The following is a 15,992-nucleotide window of genomic DNA, read 5'->3' as shown; positions in this document are numbered from 1 at the left end:
AAGACTGCCTGCTGTGAATTGTCCCTTATAAGCTGGGAGAATTTATGCTAGCTTCTTAACCTTTTGTACCTCAGTTTTCCTACTTTGGACCTCATAAGATTGTTGTGAAGATAACGTTAATGCATATATAATCCTATATAATAAAAGCCTAATATGAAAATTGACCAAACAGTGGAACAACCGGTAGCTATGATGCATACTGACCACCAGGGGGCAGACACTCAATGCAGGAGCGTCCCCCTGGTGGTCAGTATGCTCCATAGGGGGAGTGCCGCTCTGCCAGAAGCCAGGCTCAGGGCTGGTGAGTGCAGCGGCAGTGGCGGGCTGCAGGTGGGCAGTAAGGAGCAAGGCGTCCCGGACTGTGAGAGCCCCAGACTGTGAGAGGTATGTCTGACTGCCAGCTTAGGCTTACAAGCAGCCATCCCCCGAAGGGTCCCGGACTGCGAGAGGGTGCAGGCTGGACTGAGGGACCCCTCCCCCAGTGCACAAATCTCATGCACCAGACCTCTAGTGACTTTATAAGAGTGTCTGGCACACAGAAAATGCTTTATACATTCCTGCAGTTATATTTTAGAGCTGGTAGGATTGATCGCCCCACCTCATTAAATACCAAGTATTTACAATAGCAGTGGACTGTCTCGCGTTGCTTATAATCTTGGAGTACATAGATTTCTTGACAAACTGCGATTAAAAAGCTCTATATATCACATAAAACACAAGCAGACAGTATTCTTTCTTTTATGGTCATTGAAGATCAGTGATTAATTGTCCCAATTATTGGGCATGATTTGTGGTGGACAGGGTTGAAGGTGAAGATTTTCTTTTGTGTCTTGAAAATTATTAAGCTCTGCATTAAAAAGTCACATATTTTACTGTTTATCTTTAAAACATATAAATTAGCTCTATGTTTATACAAAAGGAGATTTCATTCTTTCGACAAGCCACAATTCTCTCTATTTCCTTTCCTGAGGTCTGTAACGGCCCGTGCAGAGTTGAATCCTTGCACTTCGGTGGTTATCTTTTCTGTTCTCAGTTTGTTGTTATTTTTTTGTTGTCTTCAGCTTGGAATCAGGCTACCAAGTCATAATCCAATGCAATCAATTCCTAGGTCCTTGTTATTAGAAATACTTTTAACCTAAACATTTATTTACCAAAGTATTTTTTTATGCTTTATAAAAATTATACCCCAAATTGCTAAAAGTTAACCAAAAACATTTGATTTTTTACCAAGATTTTTAAATGCTGGTCAATTCTTTAATTCTTTTGCCCATGTAAATTATCTTATATCATATAATAGCTTGCATTTTATAACAACACAGTTGCTATGCAATATTACAATGGGCTTTTCCAACCTTACTTTAGAATTAGCTTATTCAGAACTCAGATTCCAGGGATAGCAATTTAAATTTGTTAACTTTAGTCAATTTCTATACCCCCCCCCCCCCCCCAACAAAGCTTCGGGCATATGAGGAATTAACAACATAAGAGAGAAAAAGGACACTTTCTAGGAGTCATTTGAAAATAGCCAGTGGATTTTAAGCATGAGATCTGATCTCCCATTGCATCATTTCAGTTTTATAAAATAGCCTCACACAGACTCAGTCATGAGCACTCTATAAAGAGTTCTTTAACCTATTTAAATCCCATTTCATTTGGGAAATCCTTCCAAGATTGTTTTTGTCTAACATTAATTGTCATTTTTGACAGCCACAACTTGTGATGGAAGATTTTTGTTGACCGGATCTTCGGGGTCCTTCGAGGCTACCAACTATCCAAAGCCTTCTAAATCAAGTGCCGTTTGCCAGTGGATTATACGGTAATATGCCATCTTCTATTCCCCAGTCTTAAGTCTTAAAGTCACTCTCTAATGTAATAAGTCTTACCACCTTTAGCAACGTATTTTTACATAAATTGTTTTCATTAGCTATGAAGCAAAGCCTTCCCAACCGATAATCTGCCCAAGAAGTTTCCTTCTTGTTCTTAACCTTTTAAAAAGGCCTCCTGTCAGCCCAGTGGGCATGGCTCAGTGGTTGAGGGTCAACCCATGAACCAGGAGGCCATGGTTTGACTCCCGGTCGGGGATGTAGGCTCACTCTCCAGTATGGTGCATGCAGGAGGCAGCTGATCAATGGTTCTCTCTCATCATTGATGTTTCTATCTCTTTATCCCTCTCCCTACTTCTCTGAAATCAATTTAAAAGAAATAATAATAAAATACGAAGGCCTCCTGTCTAATAATTAGGCCATCTTATTGGGCCCCGTAGCAAGTTTTTTTCTGCAGTTGCCACAGATCAAGCACTGCCAAATTCAAAAGCACATGTGTATGTCTGTGTATCACAGGAAATGGTATATCACATCACAGGCATCCTTAAGCCAGACTAGTGCCTTTCTCATTATGTCAGCATCTGTATGAAAATCTCCTTTGGTGTGACTCAGTCATGGGAGATGAAGAGCTGCAGACAGCCTTTTCACTGTATCGTGAATAATACTTGGACCAGTTGCTATATATTTAACCTCAAAGCTTATAATTCAGTTGACCAATCCAATGATTATGATGATCAAACTAATCAAACTGCTGATGGCTGATCTACCTTAATGCTCACCTGAGCATTTTTCACAGAGGAGTGCTACCTGCTGTTCCTCCCAGATATTCTAAGGAACAAATCATTTTTACTCAAATATAAAGAATATTGAAATAAACACATTGCAATTTTTTAAAGTGTTCAGGACTTTTCAAATATGCTGTGTCAATCTCCAAAGACTATATATTTTCTGTTAAGCCACTGAACATGTTCTCCCCACAGAGCCTTCGGTATAACTGTTCTATGGAATTTACTTTGAGAAATGACATTCTGGTTACTTCATTTCTCTTAACAGCTGGGTGAGACCATGGTTTCACAATCTACCTACTGTAAAACAGTTTTAGTCATTGTAACGATTCACTAGAAAACTTGGGGAATCAATATAACAGCTGATTAAAGAAGACTGAAAGGCAGAGCTTCGGGTTCTTGCCAAACAAATGGTAGGAAATGGCCCCATAAAGATTCACTAGGGTTGTTTCCCTATGCAGACACATCCCAGAGATGAGATGGGCTGTGAAGGGAAGATTGTTCTAAACATATTTACTTGGCAATATACAGGGAAAGACCAACATCCAGTTTCTTTAAATAATTTCTATTTTGGAGCTAAGCTCCATGGAAGTCATATAATATGACTAGGAGCATACTTTCGTCTGTTTTCATGTTCTATACAACATGCTACTTGTGTGCCAAAGATATGATTTTGTATTTAAAATGGCAATTCTAAGTAATTCTTGCCAAGTGAAAAATTAACTAATTTGGAGGCTAGTGCTTCCAATATAATCACATCAAATTCTCAAAGTACCATTTATAAATGACTATTAGCATTGTTCATAAGTAAAATGAAAAATATTCTATTCCTTACTCTAAAGGTCATCAGAAAGCCTTAGAAAAAAATCTTAGATTACGTCTGAAAATGGAAAATGCATGAATCCTAAAGGTCTTTATGCTATCTTTCAAATGTTATTAATGCCAAATAAAAATAATGTAATTGTTATAGCCATTTCTTAATAAAGGTAGGTCAAATTTACAGGGCTTATAAGCAGAGCACAATAAAATTTTGCTATAATAGTAATATCATTTATGCAATAATGACACTGTTACTTAAGTAATTGTATGGCTCTGTTCTTTTTAATTATTTCCCATTATTTAATTCTTTAAAAACTATTTTTAAAGTCATCATATGGACTTGCAGTGCCACATATGGACACCAGAGGGAGCAAAAAATTAGAAACTCCTGAAACAAACATGCAAGCCTCTATGGCTTTTGAATAAGCAATGGGTCTTAGAAAAAAAGAAAATTAGAAAATATCTTTAGACAAATGAAAACGAAAGTACTGTATACTAAAAATTATGGGATGGATAAAAATCAGTACTAAGTGGAAAGTTTATAACAGTCATTGCCTATATTGAGAAAGAACAAAGATCTCAAACGATCAACTTAACTTTATACCTCAAGGAACTGGAGAAAGAACAAACTGAGGCCAGAGTTAGCAGAAGGAAGATATGATTAATATTAGAGAATAAGTAGCCGAAACCGGTTTGGCTCAGTGGATAGAGCCTCGGCCTGTGGACTGAAGGGTCCCGGGTTCGATTCCGGTCAAGGGCATGTACCTGGGTTGCGGGCACATCCCCAGTGGGAGATGTGCAGGAGGCAGCTGATCGATGTTCCTCTCTCATCGATGTTTCTAACTCTCTATCTCTCTCCCTCTCTGTAAAAAATCAATAAAATATATTAAAAAAAATATTAGAGAATAAGTAAATTGAAAGGGGAATAGGGAAACAGCTTTAAATAATGCCACTGAGGGTTTTTTTTAATATTAACAAAATTGACAAACAATTAGCTAGAGTAAGAAAAAGAGAATAGTTGAACAAATAAAATCAAAAATGAAAGAGGGGGGTTACAGCTGATGATGCTACAGAAACTAAGAGAATAATAAGAAACTAGTATAAATAATTATACACCAACAAATTGGGTAAAGGAAATGGATAAGTTCATACAAACATACACTCTACCAACACTGAATTATGAAGAAATGCAAAATTTGAACAGACCAATTAAAGGATATTGAATCAGACATAACACATCTAAATTATTCAAACTCCTAGAGAGAGAATGTAGAATAGTGATTGCCAGGGACTGGGGGAGGGTAAAATGGGGAGTGACTGTTCATTGGGTACAGTTTCAGTCATGCCAGTTGAGAAAGTTCTAGAGATCTGCCACATGACATCGTCATAGCTATCTATACCACACCATACACTAAAAATGTCATTAAGAGTGTTGATCTTATGTTGTGTTTACTATGTACAATGAGAAAAATGCATTCAAATTCTAGAATGCATTAAGAGTTGTAACAATTGTTCAGTGTAATAACCTATTTTTTGCTTTTACTTTAGTGTAAAACAAGGACTTTCCATTAAACTGAGCTTCGATTCCTTTAACATATATTATACAGATATATTAAATATCTATGAAGGCGTGGGTTCAAGCAAGATTTTAAGAGGTAAGTTAAAACAAAAATACATCCATTATTGGAATGAAAATATGTGAGAAACTGGAGGGGTGTATTTTCTCTTTATTTTGAACTATATGTAGACTCAAACTTCAAGTTTCTAAAAGGAATAAACAAAACTGTTCCTCATTTAAAAAATTAATAATTTAGTGCTCTATGCAATCAGTCTTCTTAATAGTAAAATAGTTACTATCTCACTTGATTCTATTCTACTGTATGTTATTTAAAAACATGTAGAATTTTCCAAAAATATATATAATTATATTTTTGTACTATGCTTTGTTTGAGTGTTACTTCTTCCCATTAAGCAAAACTCAGGCAAAAACTAAAAAATACTACAGTATATTTCTCTGACATTGCATAAGTTATAAACTCATGGAACTCTTTTTCTTATTTTCAATATGCACTGTGTTCCTCCATCTCCCGTGGGACAATTACTAACAAAGTGGGTAAGACAATGACTAGCAAGAATGTAGACTCAGTAATTGGAAGATATGGGTAGTATTGCTATCACATAACCTTTTGTCATTAAATACATGGACATTAATGGAAACTGAGAGGAGGGCAGGGAATGCACTAACTAACTTAAATGTACCCTCCCCACTTTATTCCATCTCACCCCAAAATGGTAGCCAATAAAGGAGTGAAATTCCAAGGGGAAATAAGGATGAAGGAGAGAATATGGAAGTGGAGTGAAAGGAATAACTCGTTTTCCTCACACTTTGAAGGAAATGTCAAATAAGGAGCTAAGAAGAGGTTGCAAATGACTCCTGTATTATAACTGCATTTATTTTAATAATTTCAGCTTTCAAATTGTGCTTGTGGGACATGACAACTGGATTCTATCTAATGAATGTTTTTGATTGATATATAGACTTGAGAAATATTTAAGATATGATAATAATAATATGTATTTTTTCATCCTCACATGAGGATACTTTTCCATTGATTTTTAGAGAGAATGGAAGAGAGAGGGGGAAAGGCAGAGAGAAATATCAATGTGTTTACATTGATTGGTTGCCTCCTGGGAGAGGAGCCTGCAACTGAGTTATGTGCCCTTGACTGGAATTGAACCCAAGACACTTTGGTCCACAGGCCAACACTCTAGCCATTGAGTCAAACTGGCTAGGGCAAAAATATAGACTTTTTATTGGGCATTATTGGTGTGACACTCATGATACCGAGTGCTGTTTGTGGATATTCTTAGTATTTTCAATAAATATACAAATATACATCACAGGAGAGGAAAATGAGGTATAAGAAATTAAGTGACCACTAATCCACGAAGCTCGTTAATGTTGGAGGCAGGAATCAAACCCAAAATCTCTGACTTCAAACAAATGCATTTCTTCATTGTGCTTTAAGAGTCCCAAGTACAAATTCAATAATGAGCGTACATAAAACAGATAAACTCATGGTAAGTCACATTTGGTTTAATAAATGGGCCAAGCCATTTTATAATCTACTTATTTCTGTAGCTGATAAATCCAGTTCCTCAATATTATGTCAACATAAATATTTACTTAGATGGACAAATAAGCCAGTTCATATAAATTTCGTCAAGGGATAATGTGATAATAATAAATGTTAGTGTACATCAATCACTGGCAATGTGCAAAGTAGTATTCTCAGCACTTTAACTCAATAAGTGTTCTCTAGAGCCATATTGTGTAGGTGCTGCTGTAAACTCTATACATGATGAAAGCTATATTTGTAGAGATTAGCTGCCCAAAAGTGAAAGGCGTAAGGAACTCTTGTTCCTTTACTCTTCAAATACCTTGATTTGCCTAAATGATATTTTTATTTATTTCCTGTGGTTAGATTATCAGTCATTCATAAATAAATCTTAGAATCATTAGGCATAATGATGTGAATAACACACAATTATGATAAATGCAATAAAGAAACAAATATCCAAATATAAAAAAATATGAAAGTATATCATAAAAGGCCGTAACGGCGTCATGACCAAATGAGCAGCAAGGCTCTTGCGGCAGGCAGGGTGGGGTACCGGCAGCGTCCTCAGAGCATACAAGACGTCGCGGGGCAGCAGACATGGCCCTGATGGCAGGCTAGGCTTAGGGACCCTGCAAGTGCATGATTTAATCATGCTCTGGACCTCTAGTCTTACCCAATAATAGACAAACATGCAAATTGACCGTACCTTCCCTATGCCTTAAGCCACACTCACCAGCCAATCAGAGCAACTATATGCAAATTAAACCCAACCAAGATGGTGGCCAGCAGCCACAAAGCTGGAGCGAGCAGGAGGCTTGGTTGCCCCAATGATGGAGGAAGGCAAGCTTCCCGGCCGGCTCTGAGCTCCACTCAAAGCAACAAAGTTTCAAATATAGAAGATAAATAAACCCCAGATACCTGCTTCCAGCAGGCCGCGAGCAGGAGGCTTGGTTGCCCAGGCAATGGAAGAAGCCAAGCTTCCTGGCCAGCTGCTGCCTCGTCTCAAGGCAACAAAGTTTCAATTATAGAAGGTAAATAAACCCCCGATATCTGCTTCCAGTCACCATGGCCACAGAGCTGGAGTGAATAAAAAAAAAAAAAAAAAAAAAAAAAGGAAAGGCTGGGAGCTTCAGCCACCAGGGGGCTTGGTCACTCTGAAAACAGCCATCAGCCCCTCACCCAGGCTGGCCAAACCCCCATGAAGTGAGGGTCCCCACTGGGGGGCTTAACCAGCCTGCAAACAGCTATCAGCCCCTCAGCCAGGCTGGCCAGGCACCCCAGCGGGACCCTCATCCTGATCCAGGACACCCTTCAAGGCAAACCAGTCGACCCCACCCATGCACCAGGCCTCTATCCTATATAATAAAATGGTAATATGCAAATTGACCCTAACAGCAGAACGACTGGGAATGACTGGTCACTATGATACACACTGACCACCAGGAGACAGATGCTCAATGCAGGAGCTGTCCCCTGATGGTCAGTGTTCTCCCACAGGGGGAGCTCTGCTCAGCCACAAGCCAGACTATGGCTGCTAGCACAGCGGTGGTAGCGGGAGCCTCTCCTGCCACCTCAGCAGCACTAAAGATGTCCGACTGCAACTTAGGTCTGCTCCCTGCTAGTAAGTGAACATCTCCCAAGGGCTGCTGGGCTGCCAGAGGGATGTCTGACTGCCAGCTTGGGCCCAATACCCCAGGGAGCAGGCCTAAGCCAGCAAGTGGTCACCCCTGAGGGGTCCCAGACTGCAAGAGGGCACAGGCCGGGCTGAGGGACCCTCCCCCCCCCCCGAGTGCACAAATTTTTGTGCACCAGGCCTCTAGTATTTAAATAATAATAAATAGGTATTTTAATGTTTAGGGTCTTTTTTGAAATATAAATCTATTTTAAATTTTTGAAAGCTAAATAATTTAATTTTAACTTGGAAATAACATGAGAAATGACATTGACTACTAAAACTACATTTAAAAATTTGTACTTACACCTTTTCTCAAGAAAGGCAATAATATCTTAGTCTAGCATCTAGCACAAAGCCTGGCAAAAACTTTGTTATGTTGATTTAAGTTTAAACAACAGGTTTATATATAATGATATTATTGTAAGTAATTAATGAACAATATTATTTCTCATAACTCTAAAGTTATTTTTAGAATAATGCCAAGACCTGCATTTCTGATTCACAATCCCATATTTTTCTAAATATTTTAGCAAGTTTCTTTATGTGAGGAATGCATACAAGATTCACTTTCATTAAAATTCCGGTTCAAAATGTATGTCTCAAATACTGTTATTATCCTTATCACATTGAAAATATATAAATATTTTCATTAAAATCAGGAAAATAACATTGTCTAGAGAAAGTACAAGAGAGTATAAGTATCCAGTACCATAAAATAGTTCTTTTTTTAAAAAATATACAAAGAGGAAGGGAGAGGGATAGAGAGTTAGAAATATCAATGAGAGAGTAACATCAATCAGCTGCCTCCTGAACACCCCCTGCTAGGGATGTGCCCATAACCAGGGTACATGCCCTTGACTGGAATAGAACCTGGGACCCTTCAGTCTGCAGGCTGATGCTGTATCCACTGAGCCAAACCAGTTAGGGCTAAAATAGTTCTTATATATTTGATTAGGAGTAAGTTAGTATAAACAAATTCTAAAGGCATTACTCAGTCATTTTTATATGAAATAATGATGTAAAAATTCTCTAACTGGTAAAAAGTGTCAGAGGAAAGTAGGCATTAGATAAAAGATGATTTTGAGTGCAGTAGAGTTTTTTCTAAATAATTATAGGAATTGATGTAAGTCAGAATAGGTTGATGGAGAAGTATTTCAAAAGTGTTTTAGGTACAATATTCTATTCAGTGATGGTAATAATTATCAATACTGGGTATGAAAGTGGTGGAAGATTACAACTTCCAAGTGTGCTAATTTAATGTTTTGTTGAGAAAAATACATAGATATTTTGTGCATCCTCAAAGAAATTGAATAAAAATAGCCTGGGTGAGCACACTGAAATTGATTTCAAATTGCCAAGCTGAGAAAATGTATTTCTGAGTGTGTGGTTGATATGCCATTCTTTTTATCCCAAGCACTTAGCGGTCATTCCATTCCCAAATAACTGCTGACGACATACCCCTATATTATAGCTTAACAACTCAAGGCCATGCTTTTATTATTTTATTTTATTTTTTAAATTCTTTATTGTTTAAAGTATTACATATGAATCCTTTTTCCTCCATTGACCTCTCCCCGCTCATTCCCACTTCCCCCCCAGCACATGCCCTCACCCCCCTACTGACTGTGTCCATGGGTTATGCTTATATACATGCTTACAAGTCCTTTGGTTGATCTCTCATCTCCCCTCCCCTCTCACAATTCCCCCTACCAGCCCCCTGAGGTTGAATGGTCTGTTCGATGCTTCTGTGTCTCTGGATCTATTTTAGTTCATCAGTTTATGTTGTTCATTACATTCCACACTAAAGGAATGTAAATGCAATATTTGTCCATGGGGGGAGGGGGCCTCCCTCAGCCTGGTCTGCGCCCTCTCATAGTCTTGGACCCCTCGGGGGATGTCCACCTGCTGGCTTAGGCCTGAGGGGATAGGGCCTAAGCTGGCAGTCAGATATTCTTTTCACAGTCTGGGACCCCTCACTCCTTACCACCTACCTGCAGTGGAGGTGGGAGAGGCTCCCGCCACCACAGCTGCGCTTGCCAGCCATGAGCCCAGCTTCTGGCTGAGCAGTGCTCCCCCTGTGGGAGCGCACTGACCACTAGGGGGCAGCTCCTGTGTTGAGCATAATAGTGACAGGTCAATCCGCAGTTTAGTCGATTTGCATATTAGGGTTTTATTATATAGGATATGAGTGAGATGATGTGATATTTATCTTTCTCTGACTGACTTATTTCACTTAACATAATGCTCTCCAGGTCCATCCATGCTGTTGCAAATGGTTAGAAGTTCCTTCTTTTATGCAGCAGTGTAGTAGTCCATTGTGTAGATGTAATGGAATACTACGTTGCTGTAAAAAAGAAGGAACTCTTAACCATTTAATGTACTCATCTGTTGATGGGCACTTAGGTTGTTTCCAAATCTTTACTATTATAAATTGTGCTGCTATGAACATAGGGGTGCATATGTCCTTTCTGACTGGTGTTTCTGTTTTCTTGGGATATATTTCTAGAAATGGGATTACTGGGTCAAATGGGAGCTCCATTTTTAATTTTCTGAGGAAACTCCATACTGTTTTCCACAGAGGCTGCTTTTGAAAGTTAAGCACACATGAGTATAATAAGCATAGTGGATCTTCCTGAATCGTCAACTTACACTACAACAAAATAATCATATTGTGGATATGCGATTAAGTAATACATGCAAATATTTTTCAAAGTCAAGCATTTTGATTAACTTTGCATTTTTATTCAAACACCTTTGTGTTAACTTAGAAGCGCCCATTCACTCACTTCTATTGATGGGATTATGTATATGGAAAAGTTGAACAAGCACTGATTTAAAGTGTTGGTCTTCTCAGAGGCTCTCAAAGACTGTCCAATCATAGTGCCCAGATAAATTAAAGATGATTTCCTCATACACCTTCTTGATGTCCCTATGGCATTTCTCCCATATAGATTAATTCCAAAGTTATTTTTCTATAATTCACCAATCTGAACTTTTCTAATAGGGGGACCTGGTTATTTCTTCCCCATGTCACGGGCACTTAACACCATACCAAATTAATCATGAGCACGCAACAAAACGTTTATAACATACAAAGACCACACTCCAGTGCCAGAATTTCTTCTCTTGTAAATTGGATGGCATCAATATTTGGGGGCTAGATCTTTAGACTCATACTTTGTAGAAAGTGTCTTTCCTGCCCATCGCCCTCCTTTCAAATTTCCTTGTATCTTATTCATGCTTCCATGCCGTTCTCTTTCACAAGACTTACTCACCAGAGGCTTTGCTGTTAAAAGACAAATGATGAGTTTATTCACTTTTAAACATGACTAGTTGGCCAGTTTATGGAAATTAATATTTATAGAAGTATAAGACGGTTTCAGTAGAAGCCAATGGATTTTCGTAAGGAATTATTGTCTAAAAATGTATTGAATGTGCTCTAGAAAAATCCAGCCTTTAAAAATCATTAGGAAACTTTTTTTTCTTTCAACTTCAGACCTGATTCTTTTATGTAGGCAAACTCTGTCACTCTAGATACTCATGTATTAATCTGGCACCCAAATTTGCTTAAAAGTTTCTGATGCTCAGGCAGAATGGCAGAGGCATAGAAAGCATTAGATATAATCTCTATGTTTTCAGGGCTTACAACCCATTTAGGGAGAAGGAGACATGATAGTAATTATTGAGCATTTACTATACACCAGTCACTGTAACACATGAAAGTTACTCGTTTCCTTCTTATTGCAAACCTTTATGGAAAGTATTATTATATCAGAGGACATTGAGACACAGAGAAGGCTAGTAAATATGGAGTCAGAACTAACTCTCATGCTGACTCTGGAGCCCCTCCTCTTAACCACCACCTGCTGCTGTCTTCCTGGAGGCAACAGGTATGTGCTTTCTTCTGGATGCACATTCTGAGTCTCCTTCTAGTCAAGGAGACTTTAAGAATCTGATGAAAGTTTATAAAGTCTCTACAGACACAAACATGCTACACCATTTCCAGAAGTTTGTATGGTAATGGGCCTCAGAACATAAGTCTCTGGACTATCTAGACTAGTGCAATACCATTAGAAAACCTGAGGATCCAACACAGTACAACCATCCAGGGTGCCACTGAACCACATTCAGACCCAACCAGAAGCCATTGTCCAAAAACAGTCCCATTGCTATGCAAAAGAAATCCAGAAAGAGAGAGTTAGATGGGTTTGAAGCAAAGTTTCTAGGATAGTCACATCTTTTAAGCAAGTAGATACTTATGGACTATAAAGATTTTCAATATTGGAGTTATTTGGGTTATACAGTTATATAAAAGTCATGGTGGGCAGAGTCTAAATCAATGTAGCTCTTTGTGAGAAAATTCTGGAAAAATGACATGCAACATTTTTGAGGCAAAGAGCAAGATGTGAATCAACACTTGTCTATGATGTTCTTTCTTTTATATTCTATTGAAATCTTCATTTATGCATCACTTTCTTTACTAAGTTCTATGTGATAAGCACAGAATTTTCAATAGTTCATGAGGGGATCTTTATTTAGAACTCAATAAGGTGCTTTGTCTCCAACCTGCAAGTGTGATACTTTTCAGAAACCTAACTCAGATACCCAGTTCAAATTATCAAACAAAAAAGCTAAACCTTTATTTTTAACCTAGTTCCTCTCCCATGAAAGTTTAATATTTTAGATATTCTGTATATCTGTTTATACATTATATGCATATCTTGGCTTCATACATTTAAAAATTCAGATTTTTCCCCCCTGAGAAACAAATTTTACCCCTTGAGAAGCAATATCATCCCCATTGTGAACATATATGTTAAATACATTCATATAAATTTAAAAACAAATTTCATATAACAACAATTTTAGTAAATCATCATATGAGTACTTTCTATATCCCAAGCACTATTCTAACTCTTCAGAATCATAAGTCTGGAAAAATATTCCTTACATAGGTTAAAGTCAAGACAAAAATGATAAAATCAATATGCAATAGAAATAATATAATCAATGTAAGTCAATATTACAAAATCAACATAAAGTAGAAAAAATCCTGAAGTCACCACATATTATCTTGAGGTCCTACAGTTACTAGTATATGGATAGAAAATCAAAGAAGTACCTTGTTTCTATTATTGTGACAGAGTTTAGCCCCTGTTAGCGTAGCATGTTTTTTAAACAAATTTTTTTTCAGTAAAGAATGCATATATTTATGTGTATATGGTGTAGCTAAGTAATTAAAAATTAAAATGTAGTTTTTTCAAGCCATAAACATGTATAATAATTTGTTTTTCTAATGCTTAGAAGAAGAGTCATTTAAAATAAAATTAATTAATCCTATGATCAATGTTTTTAGTTACCTCAGTGGTATTAGACAGGTTGATAGTAGATTGGTAGATCAATAGGTGGATGGATGGATAGATGAATGGATGGATAAACAGATATGTACTTTCATTTTCTTTTGTAGCTTCTCTCTCAGAAAGAAATCCTGGCACAATTAGAATTTTTTCCAACCAAGTTACTGCCACCTTTCTTATAGAATCAGATGAAAATGATTATATTGGCTTTCATGCAACATACAGTGCATTTAACAGCAAAGAACTTAATAGTAAGTATTATTTATTCTTCAGCCTTCGCACCTCCAGATATCTTAATATTGTAATGGAATTTTAAGAGTTGCAGAACCTAAAATTTTAGAACAAGTTTGTAATCTGTTTTATTAGACAAGTTTTTTAATGAGTATCTTTTATGTATACCTCTCTCTACTTAATACTTAGAAAGGAATGAACAATTAGAAGATAGTTAATATTCTTCAAAAGACTCAGATAACCAATTTGAGGGAAAATATAAATCAATAAAATAATTAAATTTTATATACTGCAAGAATTCAAAGTAAAGTTTTTAAATTAGCATAAAAGTAATTCTGTGGATGTTCTACACTAATTTCTTTTTTACTAGAATACCAAAGTTAGTAATAGGGAGAAAGCAAAATATGGGACAAAGTTTATGTAGGTAAGCCAGTGGAGGTAAGATGTAAAATTAAAAACCAAGAAGCTTATCTTTGCTAACGTTTTAATGAAGTATAAGAAAGATACTATTCTAAAACAGTTGGCACAAAAAGCTGGATTTTCTAACTAAAGGAAGTGAAACAGAGTTAAGATAAATTAAAAAGGAAGATTTTGTGTATGCCACTTAATTATAACCTCTATAAGCTTAGATTATTTTCAATGCAATCTGTTACAACTAGTCACATGTAGACTAAACTTGAAATGTTTTCTTTTTTTCATTCACAGATTATGAGAAAATTAACTGTAATTTTGAAGATGGCTTTTGTTTCTGGATGCAGGACCTAAACGATGATAATGAATGGGAAAGGGTTCAGGGAAATACCTTTCCTCCTTTCACTGGACCAGATTTTGACCACACTTTTGGCAATGCTTCAGGTATAATTCATATTTCATTCATAAACCAAAAGGAAAGTTATGTATGTTGTTTACTAGCATAAAATGTAAGACAGTCTTTTCAGATTTTCATTTGTTTATAAATCATAAACTAATCAATGCATTTAAATGAAAATGGTTATCAAATATTCAGACAAGTAAAAATGGGTGTTTCAGAAATATATTATTTTCCCTATATTTGCACAAGATGTTGAAAAGTGCACAAAGGCCATTAGACACAAGGAGACGGGTTGTCCCCTAGATTTGGCCCCTATTATCAATTAAGTGGACTTGTGTGAGGTCATTAACTTTTCTGAACTTTGGTCTACTTTGCTTTAACTTTATTTTCTGATTGTTCATTGTTAGTGATAGAAATACAATTCATTTTTATATTATCTTGTACCATATGGACTTGTTGAACTTATTATTAGCTGTAATAGTTATTAAGAATGCCTTAGAATTTTTAATGTGCAATATCATGCTATCTTAAAATAGAGACAGATTTACTTATGAGAAGCTGTTTTAGTCCTTTCATGCTGTTATAATGAAGACCACTAGTTGATTGACTTAAACAACAAACATTTATTTTTTACAGTTTTGGAGTTTGGAAGTCCAAGGTCAGGGTGCCAGCCTGGTAGGGTTCTCATGAGAACGCTTTTTCTGGTAGGGAGAGAGAGAGAGAGAGAGAGAGAGAGAGAGAGAAGAGAAGAGAAGAGAAGAGAAGAGAAGAGAAGAGAAGAGAAGAGAAGAGAAGAGAAGAGAAGAGAAGAGAAGAGAAGAGAAGAGAAGAGAAGAGAAGAGAAGAGAAGGGAAGGAGGAAGGAAGGAAGGAAGGAAGGAAGGAAGGAAGGAAGGAAGGAAGGAAGGAAGGAAGGAAGGAAGGAAGGAAGGAAGGAAGGGAGGAAGGAAGGGAGGAAGGGAGAAAGGAAAGAGAAAGGCAAGGGAAAGGCAAGACAAGCTCTCTCCCTGTCTCTTTCCGTAAGACACTAATCCCACCATGAAGGTTCCAACCTAAAGACTTAATTACCTCCTAAAGGCCCCCTCTCCAAATACCATCATATTGGGGATTAGGATTTCAACACATAAATTGGGAGGGGGGACGAGGGAGCAGGGTATATAATCATTCACTCCATAGCAGAAGGACTAGGGAAGGGCTCATTCTAAAGAAGTGTTGTGATTTGTAAGTACATTTTTCATGTGAATGTGATATTAGAATTGGATTTCCAGTGGAAACATTAACATTGGAGATAATAATATTTGATTGATAAAACCAGAAATCACAGGGATTATCATGAGATAAGGAATCATAGTAGAAAGACTACCCATGAA

The 15,992-nt window shown here is 37.0% G+C and overlaps 1 protein-coding gene across 1 annotated transcript in view; it reads left to right on the top strand.

The window, feature by feature from the left end:
• The window catches only part of TMPRSS15 (transmembrane serine protease 15), a 103,863-nt gene that overhangs the window by 30,635 nt on the left and 57,236 nt on the right, over positions 1-15,992 (top strand). The window contains exons 7-10 of the mRNA XM_036352518.1: positions 1,708-1,816; positions 4,976-5,082; positions 13,692-13,832; positions 14,518-14,667. Coding sequence (XP_036208411.1) covers positions 1,708-1,816; positions 4,976-5,082; positions 13,692-13,832; positions 14,518-14,667 — 507 coding nt within the window. The remainder of the gene's footprint in view (positions 1-1,707; positions 1,817-4,975; positions 5,083-13,691; positions 13,833-14,517; positions 14,668-15,992) is intronic.

Source organism: Myotis myotis, unplaced genomic scaffold (assembly GCF_014108235.1).
Source record: "Myotis myotis isolate mMyoMyo1 unplaced genomic scaffold, mMyoMyo1.p scaffold_m19_p_2, whole genome shotgun sequence".
Taxonomy (NCBI): Eukaryota; Metazoa; Chordata; class Mammalia; order Chiroptera; family Vespertilionidae; genus Myotis; species Myotis myotis.
This window is presented reverse-complemented; position numbering and strand designations above follow the sequence as displayed.